This window comes from Crocuta crocuta, unplaced genomic scaffold, assembly GCF_008692635.1.
Source record: "Crocuta crocuta isolate KB4526 unplaced genomic scaffold, BGI_CrCroc_1.0 scaffold177, whole genome shotgun sequence".
In the NCBI taxonomy this organism is placed as follows: domain Eukaryota; kingdom Metazoa; phylum Chordata; class Mammalia; order Carnivora; family Hyaenidae; genus Crocuta; species Crocuta crocuta.
This window is the reverse complement of record NW_027531880.1, coordinates 5,645,718-5,662,406: the sequence shown is the minus strand read 5'-3', so window position 1 is coordinate 5,662,406 and position 16,689 is coordinate 5,645,718. Positions and strand designations below refer to the sequence as shown.

Sequence of the window (16,689 nt, the reverse complement as noted above, 5' to 3'; positions counted from 1 at the left end):
ACTTATCTGGTAAGCCTCAAAACTAGTCATTCAACTTTCTAGAATTCCATGTAGGCGTTTTCCGCTGTTAGTAGCTTGTTTCCTTGTGATCTAGATCTTTATTGTCTGCAAATGCACTCCTTTCTCCATATTTATTATGTCAAAATGTTGATATAATTGACACAAATGCAATTCGCATAAATATTGAAGATACATATCTAGAGTCCTGAGGAGAATCACCAGCATCCTTTAACGCAATGGCCTCAGGAGAGGCAATTACATTTTCCTCAAGAAAGACAAGGTTGATCTTCTTATACAGAGATACAGAGGCTGCTTCTACTGACAAAGAAGTACTCATCAGAATTTAAGGGATCAGTGACCCCTAGCTTCATCAGAGTCTTTCCATATGTCTTTATTCCAATTTCAGGATCTCATTTCTTCCCAATTAATGTCCACACTTTAACAGTAGAACCTGTAAGATTGGGAATGCAATTTGTGTTATAATTTATCCATTTATATAAATGAGATTCTGAGTTTGGTTTTCAACACTCTCAGCTCTGCAAATACAGTAGTTAAAGGTCTCTTTCAGGGCAGATATTTCTTCAGAGAAACATAACCAACAAGATGCCTGTATATGTGTATGTATGTGTGATAATCAGGTCCACCCTTTATGAAAGGTAATCTGCTTTACTCAAAGTCCACCATAATAAATATTTATCTCATCTAAAATCACATTCACAGATGCATCCAGAATAACATTTAACTACAAATCATTACATTATGGCCCAATCAAGTTGACAGATAAAATTAACCATCATACCAGAGTTAGAAAATTCACTACTGTATTTCTTTTAAAACTTTTATTGTTTAATTTATTACATCTTAATATATACTCCAATATAATTTAATTTTTGTCTGGAGTGGGTGGAGTTCTAAATTCACTATGTTGCAGTTGAATCATCTGGAGGTGTTATGTGATTTTCTTGCTTAGATCCAATTCTTTGGTATTTACTTGACCAAAGCAAACTTTCCTGAAGATGGAGTCATCTTTATATAACACATAACTAAGCAATTTGTCTCTGCATATGGCTATTTTCTCTTATTAAATAAAATAACTTTAGAGGTCTTTTGAAATCAAATTATCTGCCTACTTTTCCAACACATAACAATTCCTGGCGTTAATTTATGCAACTTTGTCTTCAACTTTTATTTGGCTAGAATGGTCTATGTATCTTTTTCTGCATGCAAGCTTATTATTGTTCCATAAATGAGTAAATAAATTCTTATTGACTAAATTTTACCAATCTCAATCTCAAAGATGACAATGATCAAGGATTACTTCAGTGAATGTTAAGCAACACTTATTTTCCTTAAAACAAAGAAATAGATTTTAATCCCTCAATCCACTAATGTATTATTTCTCTCAATTAATTTAAATGTTTACTTTTATCTTCCAGTAAGGTAGTATCATTTCTTGTTTCGGGACTTTAATAAAATGATAGAGTTCTATAAGCAAAACTTTTATACAATATTTGGTGCTTAATTTAGAAGTAATAGTAAGAAACCAGTTACAAATAAGGGGGTTCCATATGCAGTTTAAAATTTTTTTTAATGTTTTATTTATTTCCGAGAGAGAGAGAGAGAGAGAGCATAAACAGGGGAGGGTCAGAGAGAGAGGGAGACACGGAATCTGAAACAGGCTCCAAGCTCTGAGCTAGCTGTCAGCACAGAGCCCGACACGGGGCTCGAACCCATGAACTGTGAGATCATGACTTGATCCAAAGCTGGACACTTAACCGACTGAGTCACCCAGGAGCCCCTCATATGCATTTTTAAAATAAAACCCTAAGTCTCCAAGATTTGGGTCAAGAAAGAGAATTTTATAGTGAGGGGAGATTTAAAGTGAGTAGTCAGTCATCCTTAATTGTGTCTTTCTAATTTTTCTCAACTTTTCTTTTTTCCTTTAAATCCATGTAACTGTCACTCTTCTGATCTCCGCTAAATACAAGATTTGTTGTTCCATCTTTAATTCTCCTTTTTATACATTAAGGAAAACATTTTAATGAAAATAAAATGGTTTTGAACTTTCAAGGGATTAAATATCAGTGTAAAGAAGAAAAAATGCACACACTAAAATAAGCATGATAACATTTTCTCAATTTCTGAAATTTGTTCCTCCTTTGCTACTTCTAAATATTTTCCTGTGCATGTAGACGATATGCTATTTTAGTAACAAAATATTTTGAGTTATCCACACTATAGTCTTAAAGTGCTTGCAATGTCTGTCTTACATGTTTTACCCAGTGCATTTCTCCTTCATAAAAAAATTATGATAATAATTAACATTTTATTAGTGGTAGTTATAACAGTTATTATTTTATCCCCATGTTTGGGAAACAATCTGAGTCACATAAAAATAAGGCAGATTTCAAACACCACTAGGCTTCACATTTATGCCTAATTTAACTACTATGATCAAAGTGGATCACATCATACCCAGGATATACATCTTGAGATTTCTATGACCCAATTTAAGAGTATTAGTTATTTTGATTCTCTGTTGGCTAACATTTTCCTTAGGTAAAGTATACAAAAATTAACTTAATCTTTTAAATGAAATCCCATTTCTCTAAACACAGAGATGTATCCTCACTGTTTTAGGGATATAGGAAAAAACATAGTACCACATACTAAAGTATAATAGGATTTTTAATCTAATTAAACACATACATCTTGCAGTGGGAAGTCAATTGAGAAATAGAAATAGAGAAAATAACATGAATAGCCCAGTACCAGTGAGAATATGGACAATGGAATTAGAGGAAAGTTTTTCTTGAGTGAATTAAATATGTGATCAGGTACAAAAGATGTGACAAAGGCAAGTGATTCAGTGATACCAAGTTTTGTTTATATTACCTGGTTCTATTTTTTATATATAAAAATGAGATTTTACGACATTAAATTCAAGAAGTAGTGATAAATATTAATTTTGATGTAGAGTTTGTGGATTTTTTTCAGCCACTCTCAGAGTTCTCTCAGTATATAGAAATGCATGTTGTAGTTGAAAAAAATTTGGTAAGTATATTTTAATTTGCTTTATGCCCATTTATATTAGCAATGAAGGGTTATAAAAAGGTTGGAATACATTTTTAACAAATGACAATGACAATTTTTGCTTTCTCTCTGCTTTAATGTATTTTAAATTACTAGTATCAGTAAATTGAAAATAAAATTTCCATAAATTTATTCTTAATTTTATATTAATTGTGTAAATGAAAATAATTGCTGCCTTTAGAACAGTTTCTTACTTAGTAATTTTTATTTATCCTTCCCATTTCCCTAATGCTTGGCAATGCCTGATCTCTTTGCTGTCTCCAAAGGTTTGCTTTTACAGAATGTCATCTAATTTAACATACAGCATATGTTTTAAACTTTGCTGCTATCCTTTTCCGGGCTTAATAGCTCATTTTTTTTCAGCACTGAATAAAATTCTATTGTCTGGATATACCACAGTTTATTTAGTCACTTATACTGAAGGGTATCTTGGTTGCTTCCAAGTTTTCAAAATTGTGAAATTGTGAACCAAACTGCTAAAAACATCCATGTGCAGGTTTATATGGGTACATAAGTTCTGACTACTTTGGGTAAATACCAAGGAGTATTAATGGTAGATCAATGGTAAGAGTTTGTTTTATTCTGTAAGAAAATGCCAGAATTTCTTCTAAAGTGACTGTACCATGTTGCATTTAGCAGTTTAGATATATTATTCTATTGTCTTCTGACCTTTGAGATTTCTGATGAAAAAAATGACTCACAATCATCATCCCTTCTATGTGATTAATAACTTCTTGCTGCTTTCAGTATCCTATCTTTGTCTTTAGCTTTGACAATTTGATTACAATGTCTTTGATTATAATGTGTCTTGATGTGGTTTGGTTTTGGATTTATGCTTTTAGTGTTGTCAGGCTTCCAGGATTTGTAGGTTCATGTATTACATCAAATTTGGGAACACTTTGGCCATTGTTTCTTCAAAAAAATCTCTATTCTTTTTCAGGGCCTTCCATAATTCATATATTATTTTTCGCAGTTGTATAAATCCATTACTTCCTCTCTCTGGTTCTTAGACTCAGTAATTTCAATCATCCTACCTTTTAGTCTGCTGATTCCTTCATATGTCTCTTCAGATCTACTGTTGACCCCTTCTAAATAAATATCAGTTTATTTACTGCATTATTAAACTCCAGAATTTGTTTCAAATTTAAAATAATTTCTATATCTTTGCTATTTTTCTCATTTTTTTCATAAATCATGCTCCTCCCCACCCCGACCCCTCAGTTTTTCCTTTTCCCTTAGCTGTTTCTGTGTATTTTTTTACTTTTCAAAAAGTTTTTATTTGCCTGACTTATTTCGCTCAGCATAACACGCTCGAGTTCCATCCACGTTGCTACACATGGCCAGATTTCATTCTCACTCATTGCCATATAGAATTTCATTGTATAGATAAACTACATCTTCTTGATCCATTCATCAGTTGATGGACATTTAGGCTTTTTCCATGATTTGGCTATTGTTGAAAGTGCTGAGTAGCACACTGTCTTAATTACTATAGCTTTGTAGTTAGTTTTCAAACTGTAGAGTAGGAGTCCTTGAACTTTGTTCTTATTTAAAATTGTTTTGGACATTCTGTGTCACTTTCATTTTATATACGTATTAGGATCGATTTGTCAATCCATAAAAAAAGAGATCTGGAATTCTGATAAGGATTACATTGTATTTATAGATCAATTAAAAATTATTGCCATCTTAACAATATTAGCTTTTCCAATATGTGAAAACAGGATGTCTTTCTTACTTTTGACAGTGGGTTTTAGTTTTCAGTGTTTATTTTGTCATTACAATAAATTTATTTCTTGAAATTTTATTATTTTCTATGCTACTGTAAATTCATTTTGTTATTTAATATTTGGATTGGTTATTGCAGATGTAATGGAAATGCAATTGATTTTTGTATAGTGATATTGTTCCTGCAACTTTGCTGAAATCTCTTATTAATCCACATATATGTTAGTGGCTTTCTTGGGATTTTTTTTCAATATACAGATCTTTTTTGTCTATGAGAGAGCTTAACTTCTTGCTTTCCTATATAGATACCTATTGTTTCATTTCCTTCCTTGGCTAAATACCCTAGCTAGAACCTCCAGTGAAAGGTGGAATAAACAATAACATATATCCTTATCTTATTCCTGATCTAAAAGGAATAACTTTCATTCTTTCACTGTTAAATATGATGTTAACCATGGGTTTCTTAAAAAATATGTTTATTTATTTTTGAGAAAAGAGAGAGCACAAGTGGAGGAGGGGTAGAGAAAGAGGGGGACAGAGGATCCGAGAATCCAAAGAAGTTTCTGTACTGACAACAGAGAGCCCAATGCAGGGCTCAGACTTACAAACTACAAGATCATGACCTAGCCAAAGTCAGATGCTTAACTGACTGAGCTACCCAGGTGCCTCTATCTGTGGCTTTTTAATAGATGTTCTTTCCCATTGAGTAAGTCCCCTTTTATCCCTAGTTTATTGACTGTTTTTTTCATGAGTAAGTGTTGTATTTAGTCAAATGTTTCTTCTATAGCTATTGAAAGGATCATGTGGCTTTTGTCTATTTTTATAAGTTGAATTACATTGATTGGTTTTTGCATACTAAACCAATCTTGTACTCCTGGAATAAATCCCACTTGGTTGTGGTGTATAATCACTTCTATATGTTGTATCATTTGGTTTGTTAGTATTTGAAGATTTTTATAGTTATTTTCATGTGGTATATTGCTTTATAGTTTTATTTTATTGTTGTGTTTTTTCTGGCTTTGGGTATCAGGGTAATACTGACCTCATTGAAGGAGTAAGAAAAAGTTTCCTCCTATTTTATAGAAAACTTTATAAAGAATAGGTGTTGATTTTTCTCTAAGTATTTCTCTAAGTATTTGATAGACTTTTACTAGTGAAGCCTTCTCTAACCCATCTCCTTTTTAATGGGAATTTTTTAAATGTTTGTTCAAATATTTGCTTATTGTTTTCTATTTCTTTTTGAGTCAGTTTTGGTAATTTATGTCCTACAAGGAACCATCTGTCTCATCCAAATTTTTGCCACATTATTATTCATACGGTTCCATTGTCATTTGTTTATAGTCAGTAGTTGTTGTTTTTTTACCTTGAATTAACAATTGTAGAGTTCTCTCTTGTATTCTTGGTCAATGTCACTAAAGCTTTGTCAATTATGTTTATCTTTTCAAAAAATTAATAATTTGTTAATATTCTATGTTGTATTTATTGGGTGTGTGGGTGTGAGTAGAGATTCCTTAAGTCAACAGAGTAGCTAATTCATTCTTTTTGGGGACTGGATAGTATTTCATGATATGCATATGACATAATTGATTCGTTTATTACCTTTTTGAGGACTTTCTACTTTATTTCTAGTTTTTTTCCTTCTGGTTTTTTTTTTCCAACACAAATAGTGTTGCAAGAATTATCCTTATTCATGAGTACTTCCATCTTGGGAATTTAACCCCTATGAGAAAAGTCACCAAGAGTAGGGATGATGGTTCAAAAGATTCAAATTGTTTAATTTTAATAGATATTGTCCCTTGCTTTATAAAAATATTGTAACTTTTTTTCACATATCCAAGTTAAAACTGAAAATACTATGTTCCTTTCCTACCTACTAACCATCCATTTTATATTTCTGTTTAATTTTTGCTAGTCAGTGCATGTAAAATTTTATCTTACTGTGATTTTAATTTCCATTTCTTTAATTGATAATTAATTGAAATATCATTTAATACTTAGTGGTCACTAGTATTAGCTTTTCCCTGAATTGACAACTTATGCCTTTTGCTCATTTTGATATTTGTTTGCTTTATCAAATTATAAGAAATCTTTGAATCTTTAATATATCTATGTTTTATTGTCTGATATAAAATATTATCAAAATATTACCTTTGGTAATTAACTTTATTTGTGAATATTTTGGAACACAAATCTTTAATTTTCATGTATACAAATATGCCTTCACATTCTCACATATAGTTGGGATATAGTTATGAGTTCTCTATTTTGTGTCACATTACTCTATTTTTCCATTCATAAGCTAACACCATATTGATGATTAAAGTGACTTTATGGTATAATGGTATCCAGGAAAGCAAATCCATATCCTGTTTTTCTCTCATACATTTGCATAATTTTTTTCAGGCTCTTATTCTTGTATATGTAAGTTTTACGATCATTTTCTCAATCCTCCCTCCCAAAATGGAAGACTCTAATTGGCATGGTGTTAAAATTTAATACTAATTTAGAGTAATCAACAGATTTGTGATAGAAAGCCTTTTTATCCAAAAATAATGTGTACTTTTGGGAATAGACTGATTTTATGTTTTAAAATAAGATTTCAGTAGTTTTATTCACATAGATATACTGCTTTTTTTGTTTTATTTTTTTATTTACTCTTAAGTACTTTAGGGTTTTCAGCATCTGACATGAAAGCTTTTTTTTACATAAAATGAGAGAAACATCAATTTTATAAATAGCTCCTGTATCTAGTGACCTCACCATATTCTCTTAGTATTTGTAGTAATTTTACTGCAGTTTCATGGGTGTTTTAGTATGAAATATACCATAAACTCAAAAGATAGGATTTTATTTCTTATCTCTAAATGTTTCCAACAATTATTTTATTTTCTGGTGTTTTTCCATTCACAAAAACTTGCCTGACCAAGTAAAATGATGAAAGGTAAAATAGGCATGCTATATGGTCCTGATTTTAATTTAAATGGTTTTTCCATTTAGAATAATATTTACCATTAGTTTTTAGTTGATTTTTGCCATTGATGTTGTTTCATCCTTATCATAATTGAGAAGTTTTACTTGGTTCCCATTTCATTTTTTAATTTGTTGTTAGAAATTGCTGGCAAATTTTATCAAATGCTTCTCAGCATCTATTATTACAACCATCCAGGTTTTCTCCTGCAGTTTGTTGATGTAATGGATAATGTTTACACATTTTTTTCCTTAAATAGTTTATTGTCAACTTGGTTTCCATACAACACCCAGTGCTCATCCCAACAACTGCCCTCCTCCATGCCCATCACCACCCCCCTTTCCCTCTCCCCCACTCCCATCAGCCCTCAGTTTGTTCTCAGCATTACAGAGTCTCTCATGGTTTGCCTCCCTCCCTCTCCCCAACTATTTTTCCTCTTCTCCTCCCCCATGGTCTTCTGTTAAGTTCCTCCTAATCGACCTATATGTGCAAACATATGGTATCTGTCCTTCTCTGCCTGATTTATTTCGCTCAGCATAACACCCTCAGGTTAAAAATATGGAGTGAATTTGCGTGTCATCCTTGAGCAGGGGCCATGCTAATCTTCTCTGTATTGTTCCAATTTTAGTATATGTGCTGCCAAAGCTAGCACTAATGTTTACATATTTTATTGATGTTGTGCATTATTTTATTGGAAAACGACTCTGTTTCATCATCACATATTATTCTTTGATACATTTCTGGAATATATTGATTAATAGTTATAATTTTTGCTTTTATATTAATAGGTATGGTCGTTCTATGGTTTTGTTAAATAGATCAATTAACATGGAAGAGACCTAAAAGATGATTAATAGACTACAATTAAAAAATCCTTCAGGAACTTATGAGCTCACAGCTACATTTTATCTAAACTTTATATAATTGATGATTACATTATAATCTAGTGGTTTCAAACTTTGGTATGAATAAGAATCACTTAGGAAAATTGGTGATAAAATCAGAGACACAGACCCTGCTGTACTTCAACAAATCTTGGTCTTTGTATTCTTTATTCATTTTCTAGGTGATTTTGAAACATACCAAAATCTGAGAACTACTTTCTAAACTGTTTAGAAAGTTCCTAATTCATTTTATAGAGACAAAGGAGTTAATACCAAAAATCTGATGAGGCTATGGCCTTTTTAACTTTTAAAATCATAAATCATATTGTATCAATCTCCTGCTTAAGACTTTTGAATAGTTTTCTTTTTATCTTTATTTTATAAATTTATGTATAATTGACACATGACATTGTATTAGTTAAGGTATATGACATAATGATTCAGTATTTGTATATATCGCAAAATGATGACCACCATAAATCTATTTAAAGTTACAGACCGTTTTTTCCTGTGCTGTGAACTTTTAAGATCTATTTTATTAGGAACTTTCAGATATGCAGTACAGTATTATTAGCTATACATACTATACATTAAAATCCACATAACTTATTATTTTATAAATGGCTGTTTGTACCTTTTGATACTCTTCACTCATTTTGCTCATCCCTCACACCTCTTCTGACAATCTCCATTTTTTTTCTCAGTATCTATGAGCTATTTTTTTTAACTTCAGATGTATATGAGATCATAGGTATCTATTCTTCTGTGTCTCACTTAATCACTTATTAATTCACTTAGCATAATGTCCTCAAGGACCATCCATGTTGTCACAAATGGAAAAAATTCATTCTTTTTATGGTCAAATAATATTCCTGTGTGTGTGTGTGTGTGTGTGTGTGTGTGTGTGTGTGTGTATGTACATCTCACAAGTTCTTTATCCTTTCATCTATTGATGGACACTTACATTTTTACCATATCCTACCGAGCATTTCTTATCTCTTGTCTTTGTGATAGCAGTCACTGTAGCACGTGTGATGTTCTGTCTCACCGTGGTTTGGATTTCTGTACACTTTAAGAGATTTTTTCATTTTTAATGTCATTATTTGTATGTATGTTTGCAATTTGATTTTTTCTGTTTCATGAATATTTGTTCCTCCTTCACTATCTCTCTTTGACATAAGTGCATATTTTCTAGTTTTTAATGTTTTTCACATTATCTTTTTATTAGAAATAATTCTTTACTCATATGCAATTGTGAGAATACATAGAGACCATTGTTTGTGATAGATCCATTGACTCCAAACAAAAACTTTTATTCTGAAGGTTTTACTCTTGAGTATCTCAAACCATCTTGTTCTTTTATTCAAATCTGAAAAATCTGTGATTTTGCCCTATCCTCGTTTTAATACACCTTTAAACAACTACTCTCTTAATTGCATTGATGATGTTTCCGCCCCTAGCTGCTATCCAAAAATTATGTTCTTGATCTTCTTTATTATTTGCACATGAATGAGTTTCTAAATTTGGAACTGAAACATACACAGTCAAGATACAGAATAATATCAGTATGAGGATCTGTTGTGTTGCCTTCTCATAGCCACACCCACTTCTCTTTCATCCCCCTTTTCCTGATCTCTGAAAACAACTACTCTGTTCTTCATGTCTATATTTTTAATTTCCAAAATGTTGTATAAATGGAATCATTCAATATATAACATTCTTGGATTATCTTTTTTTCACAAAACCATTCTGGAGGTTCTTCTAGCCTTAACTACTTGTTTAAAAAATTTTTTAATGTTTATTTATTTTTGAGAGAGACAGAGTACAAGCAGGGAAGGGGCAGAGAGAGAGGGAGACAGAATCCAAAGCAGGTTCCAGGCTCTGAGCTGTCAGCACAGAGCCCAACACGGGGCTCAAACTCATTGAGTGCAAATCATGACCTGAGCTGAAGTTGGTCACTTAACTGACTGAGCCACCCAGGTGCCCCAAGCCCTAACTACTACTGCTTAAACAAACTTTAAAGTCAATCGGCCTGCTCTTAGTGCCATTTTCTCTTGAAGAAAAACTGATGTAGCCAATCTGAGTATTTTAGAGTTTTCAAGGTGAATTAAGTTGCTTCACTAGTCTATCACTTAAATTTCTTAAATCTGCTTAATCATTTATCACTTATCTGTTCTTCTCTTATCAATTTTTGTATTTGTTTTTGTTTCTTTCATTTGTGCTTTTGAAAATTTAATTTTCTATTAATTGTTTTTAATAATTTAACACTTTTAATTTTTTAAATGAGGTCTCAGAAGGCATTGTTTTGAGTGCATGCATTTAATCTATAATCTTTTTTCTTCACATTTAAATCATAGTTTAAAAAAATTTAATGTTTCTTTATCTTTGGGAGAGAGAGAGAGAGGGACAGAGAGAGAGAGAGAGAAGGGGAGGGGCAGAGTGAGACAGAGACCCAGAATTTGAAGTAGGCTCCAGGCTCTGAACTGTCAACACAGAGCATGATGCAGAGCTCAAATTCACAAACTGCAAGATAATGACATGAGTGGAAGTCAGTTGCTTAACTGACTGACCCACCCACGCACCACTTAGATCTTATCGTTTAAAGCTAAGATTTTCTTTCAATTATTATTTATTTGATAGTAAAACATATCTTGTTGGTAGTGTCTTATTTCAAATTGAGATAATATTACCATGTAACATTATATTAGTTTCAGATGTACAACATAATGATTTGGTATTTGCAAAATATATATTGCAAAATGACCACCACATAAACCTACAATTTTTTTGTAGTGAGGATTTTTATGATCTACTCTTTTAGCAACTTTCAAATATACAATGCAGTTTAATGAACTACAGTCATGATGCTGTACATTAATCCTTAGAACTTACTTACGGTATAACTGGAAGTTTGTACCTATTGATCTCCTACACCTAATCTCCCACTCTCTACACCCCACCTCTGTAAACCATCAATCTTTTCTCTATCTGTGAGTTTGGCTTTTGTTTTGTTTTGTTTTTAGATTCCACAAATAAGTGAGATAATTCAGTATTTATCTTTCACTGTCTGTTTCATTTCATTTACCAAATGCCTTCAAATTGCATCCATGTTGTCACAGACAGCAAATTTTTTTTTATGCCTGAATGATATTCCATTGTACACATATACCATATATTCTTTCTCTATCTGTTGATAAACACTTAGATTGTTTTCATGTCTTGGCTATTATAAATAATGTTACAATGAATCTGGGGAGTGCATTTCTATCTTTGAGTTAGTGTTTTTATTTTCTTTGGACAAAAATCCAAAAGTGGCACTGATGGATCACATGGCAGCTCCATTTTTAATTTTTTGAGGAAACTCCATACTGTTTCCACCATGGCTGTTTATATTACCACCAACAGTCCATAGGGCCTCCCTTTTCTACACATTCTTGTCAACACTTGCTATTTCTTGTCTTACTTACAACAACTATTATAATAGGTGTGAGGTGATACCTCATTGTGGTTTTGATTTGGATTTCCCTAATTGTTATTGATGTTGAGCCCTTTCTCATGTGCTTCTTGGTCATCTGTATATTTTCCTAAGAAAAGTGTCTATTCATAACCTCTGGCCCATTTTTAATTGGATTATTTGCTTTTTTTTGGTTATTGACTCATATGAGTTCTTTAGACGTTTTGAATATTAATGCATTCTTAGATATGATTTACGAATATCTTTTTCCATTTGGTGGGTTGACTTTTCTTCATGCTTTCTTTTTTATTTTTTTTAATGTTTTTATTTATTTCTCGGAGAGAGAGAGAGACAGCATGAGCAGGGGAGGGTCAGGGAGAGAGAGAGTCACAGACTGAAACAGGCTCCAGGCTCCAGGCTCCGAGCTGGCAGTCAGCACAGAGCCCGACGCGGGGCTCGAATCCACGAACCGCGAGGTCATGACCTAAGCGAAAGTCGGACGCTTAACCGACTAAGCCACCCAGGCGCCCCTCTTCATGCTTTCTTTTGCTGTGCATAACCTTTTTAGAATTATGTAGTCCCATTTACTTAATTTTATTTTTGTTGCCTTTACTTTTGATGTTAAAATAAAAAAGTCATCACCCCCTGATATGAAAAAGCATTCTGGCATGTTGTCTTTTAAGAGTTTTATGGTTTCAGGTCTTACATTCAAGTCTAATTCATTATGACATGTTTTTGTATGATGTAAGTAGTGGCACAGTTTTATTCTTGGATGTGCTGTTCAGTTTTCCTAACGTTATTTATTGAAGAGATTGTTTTCATACATTGTGTATTATTTGGTTCCTTTATGATAATTAACTGACTATGAGATATGGATTTATTTCTCAGCTTTTTGTTCTGTTCCATTGATTTATATGTCTGTTTTATTTTAATTTATTTGAAAAATTTTTATGTTTATATTGATAGAAAAAAAGAATGAGTGAGGGAAAGATAAACAGTACATGAGAGTTGGGGGTGGTGGTGCAGAGAGAGAGATGGAGACAGAATCTGAAGCAGGCTCCAGGCTCTAAGCTGAGCTGTCAGCACAGAGCTTGACATCGGGCTTGAACTCACCAGCTATGAGATCCTGACTTGAGCCGAAGTCAGATGGCTGATCCACCCAGACACTCCATGTGTCTGTTTTAATGGCAATATCATACTGCTTTGATTACTATAGCTTTGTACTATATTTTGAAATTAGGGAGCATGATGCCTCCGGCTTTGTTCTTTTAAAATTTGTTTTGGCTATTTAGGATCTTTTGTGGGTCCACACAAATTTCAAGACTCTCTGTTCTATTTCTCTGAAAAATGTCATTGGAAATTTTATAGGCATTACATTGAATCTGTATATTGCTTTGGGTAGAATGGACATTTTTACAAGGCTAATTCTTCTAAACCATGAACGCAATATATATTTATATTTTTGTGTCTTTCTTCCATCATTGTCTCATAGTTTTCAATGTACAGATCTTTTACCTCCTTGTTTAAACTTATTTCTAGGCATTTTATTCCATTTAATACAAATACAGATGAAATTGTTTTCTTTTCTTTCTGATTGTTTGTTATTAGAATATAAAAAACAACAAATTTTTCCATATTGATTTTTTATCCTGCAACTTCACTGAATTTTAAAAATTAGTTCTAACCTGTGTGTGGGGTGTGTGTGTGTGTGTGTGTGTGTGTGTGTGTGTGGAGTCTTTAGCGTTTTCTATATGTAACTTCATGTGATCTCCTAAGAGTGATATTCCTTTCCAGTTTGGATGACATTTTTTTTCTTACCTAATTCTTCTGAGTAGGATTTTTGATACTATGTTAAATAAAAGTGGTGAAAGTGGGCTGCCTGGTCTTGTTCCTGATCTTAGACTAAAAGTTTTTCAGGTTTTCCCAGTTGAGTATAATGTTAGTTATAGGCTTGTCAAATATAGTTATTATTATGTTGATGTACATTCTCTCCATTTCCACTTTGGTGAGAGCTTTCATTATGAAAAGATGATGAAATTTGTCAAAATGCCTTCTTCTGCATCTACTGATGATCCTTCATCATCTGAACATATGATTTGTGTCTTTCATTATGTTTATGTAATGTATCATATTGACTGATTTGCAAATGTTGGAACATTCTAGCATCCCTGGAATAAATCCCTACTGATCATAGTGTATTATTGTTTTAATATGCTGTTGAATTCAGTCTGCCTATATTTGGTTAAGGATTTTTTGCATCTGTATTCATTAGGAGTATTAGTTGGTATATTTCTTTTCTTACTGTGTTTGATTTGGGTGTTAGGGTAATGGTGGCCTAATAAAAGTTTGGAAATGTCCCCTCCACTTTTATTTTTGGAAGAGTTTGTAGTGTCTTTTGTATTATAAAAACATTTTCTGTATTTTGCACTGAATATATTTATTACTTCTATAATAATAAATAATGTTTACAACTAATACATTCATAATTTAGAAAATTTGTTATATTTCCAGTACAATCATATGGGTTCTGATACAATTGTTGTCACTCAAAAAATCTTCCAGTTGATTGGACTGACCAATGCTGTAAGTTTTTGCTTTTAATTCTTCTGCATTTGCTTGTGTTACCTAAACAATTCTGATACTTTTAATTTTATGGCTCTGCCTGAACACACATGATGTGTGAAATATGCCAAATAATATAACTATTTTACGTTTCAGTTTATTTTCTGAGAAGCAATAGGAAGAAGAAAAATTTCTATATATAACTAATTAGGTTATGGTGTTTATATTTTTTTATGTTTATTTACTTTTGACAAAGAGAACCAGAGCATGAGAGGGGGAAGGGCACAGAGAGAGGGAGACACATAATCCAAAGCAAGCTCCAGGCTCCAAGTTGTCAGCAAAGCGCAACGCAGGGCTTAAACTCCTGAGCCACAAGATCATGACCTAAGCTGAAGTCGGATGCTTAACGAACTGAGCCACCCAGGTCCTCCAGGCTATGGAGTAACCAGTAATTATTAAACTGATAAAGCACTTCACATGGGGCTTGCTTAAGTGCAAGTATTCCAAAATGTTATTACTTGTTTTATAAGTAGTATTTATTACTTACTAATATACTCTATAAGATCTGATCCATACTTAGCAGTTCTTTCATTTAATATTTGTCATCAGTGTAGTATTTATTTTTATAGATAAATCCCCAGATCTACTTAAACCATGATATTTGAATGTATTTTCTTTATGTCTTCTATTTTAGATTTTTACATCATTTAATATTACAATAATTCTCTCTTCATTGGAACTCTGGATAGATGAAAATAAAATCCCAGTAACCGGAGATGCTAATGAATTATTACACAGATTTTTAAAGTGGAAAAGATCTTATCTTGTTTTGCGTCCACATGATACGGCATTTTTACTTGTGTAAGCGTATCTTGGCTTTACTAAATCTTATACAAAGGAAACACACCCATATTTGACCTAATTTTGTCAGTTGACAGGCCTTTAGGGTAAATGTGCCTTTTTTCCCAACATACAACATCATGCGAATATTATTTTTCAAAAAACAGGTGTTATAACAGAATTATTGATGCCAATCATTCTATTTATTTGATTGTAGTTAAAACTCACTCCTTCAATATTGTTATCATATGCTTTCTTACCTTAGAGTGTATAACATATCATTAAATTCCCTAACTATACTTGAAATATTAACAGTATCTATCTGAAGAAACACAAATGATGAGTGTAGTATTAGACCTTCTTTTTATGGTTTATTTGCATAAGATAACAAAAAATCCCAAGGGTATGGAAACACTACTGTATATTTTAATATCTCTAACATACCATATTTACATTGTCCTACACTTATAAAAATATAAGACCCTCCTTTTTAATAAGTACTTTGTTTTTCTCCTATAAATATTTAGGACATATATAATATGTTACTATACTGTATTAAAATAATATATACATATTTACAAAATTATAATAATTTAAATTATTTTCTGTCCCACAAATGTGCCATTTGCATAACTCTGGTTGTCTAATTCTATCTGATTAATGAGAAACTTCAGTCCCTAAGGTGACACTATCCATTTAATTTATCTGTATTGCTTAAGATTTCTAATTGTAAGGGATTTTTAAAAATTTTTATTGTTTAGATATACAAGGAATTTTTTATTTTTTAAAAAGCAATACATAAAAAGAATCTTTGTTATTTTCTAAAAATTCAATAGGAAAATAAACATTCTATTATTTGCTTTTTAAATGTATTTTATTTTTTAAAAAGCAGACACATTTAATCACTTCCAAGCTTTATTACCCTATGTTAGGTGGAAATGTTTATACATTTATAATATAACTCTGCAAGACAAAAACTTATTTGGTAAACTCAATAGTAGTTGTGCTGAATTTTACAAAATTATATGATTATGATCTTTTTTAAAACTTAAGTTACAGAGAAAAATCAAATTATGTTGGTGCTGTCTTTCAAGGGAAGATGTGTGATAGCCAGTATGGAGGAGGTGTTGCTCTGGTACAGTATGGCTTAATTTCTTTGG

General features: G+C 31.9%; 1 protein-coding gene and 1 pseudogene across 3 annotated transcripts in view; one reads left to right on the top strand and one right to left on the bottom strand.

Annotated features, from left to right (window-relative positions):
* Positions 1 to 16,689, top strand: part of ADAM2 (ADAM metallopeptidase domain 2) — a 107,135-nt gene that overhangs the window by 22,410 nt on the left and 68,036 nt on the right. Inside the window, exons 7-10 of one of the 3 annotated variants that reach the window (XM_077773071.1) lie at positions 2,998 to 3,054; positions 14,639 to 14,710; positions 15,384 to 15,550; positions 16,583 to 16,664. The exons of 1 other annotated variant lie outside the window; for it this stretch is intronic. In XM_077773071.1, the coding sequence (XP_077629197.1) occupies positions 2,998 to 3,054; positions 14,639 to 14,710; positions 15,384 to 15,550; positions 16,583 to 16,664 (378 nt within the window). The remainder of the gene's footprint in view (positions 1 to 2,997; positions 3,055 to 14,638; positions 14,711 to 15,383; positions 15,551 to 16,582; positions 16,665 to 16,689) is intronic. One more of the 3 variants, XM_077773072.1, reaches the window with a different exon arrangement.
* Positions 8,342 to 8,441, bottom strand: LOC144239135 (U6 spliceosomal RNA; annotated as a pseudogene).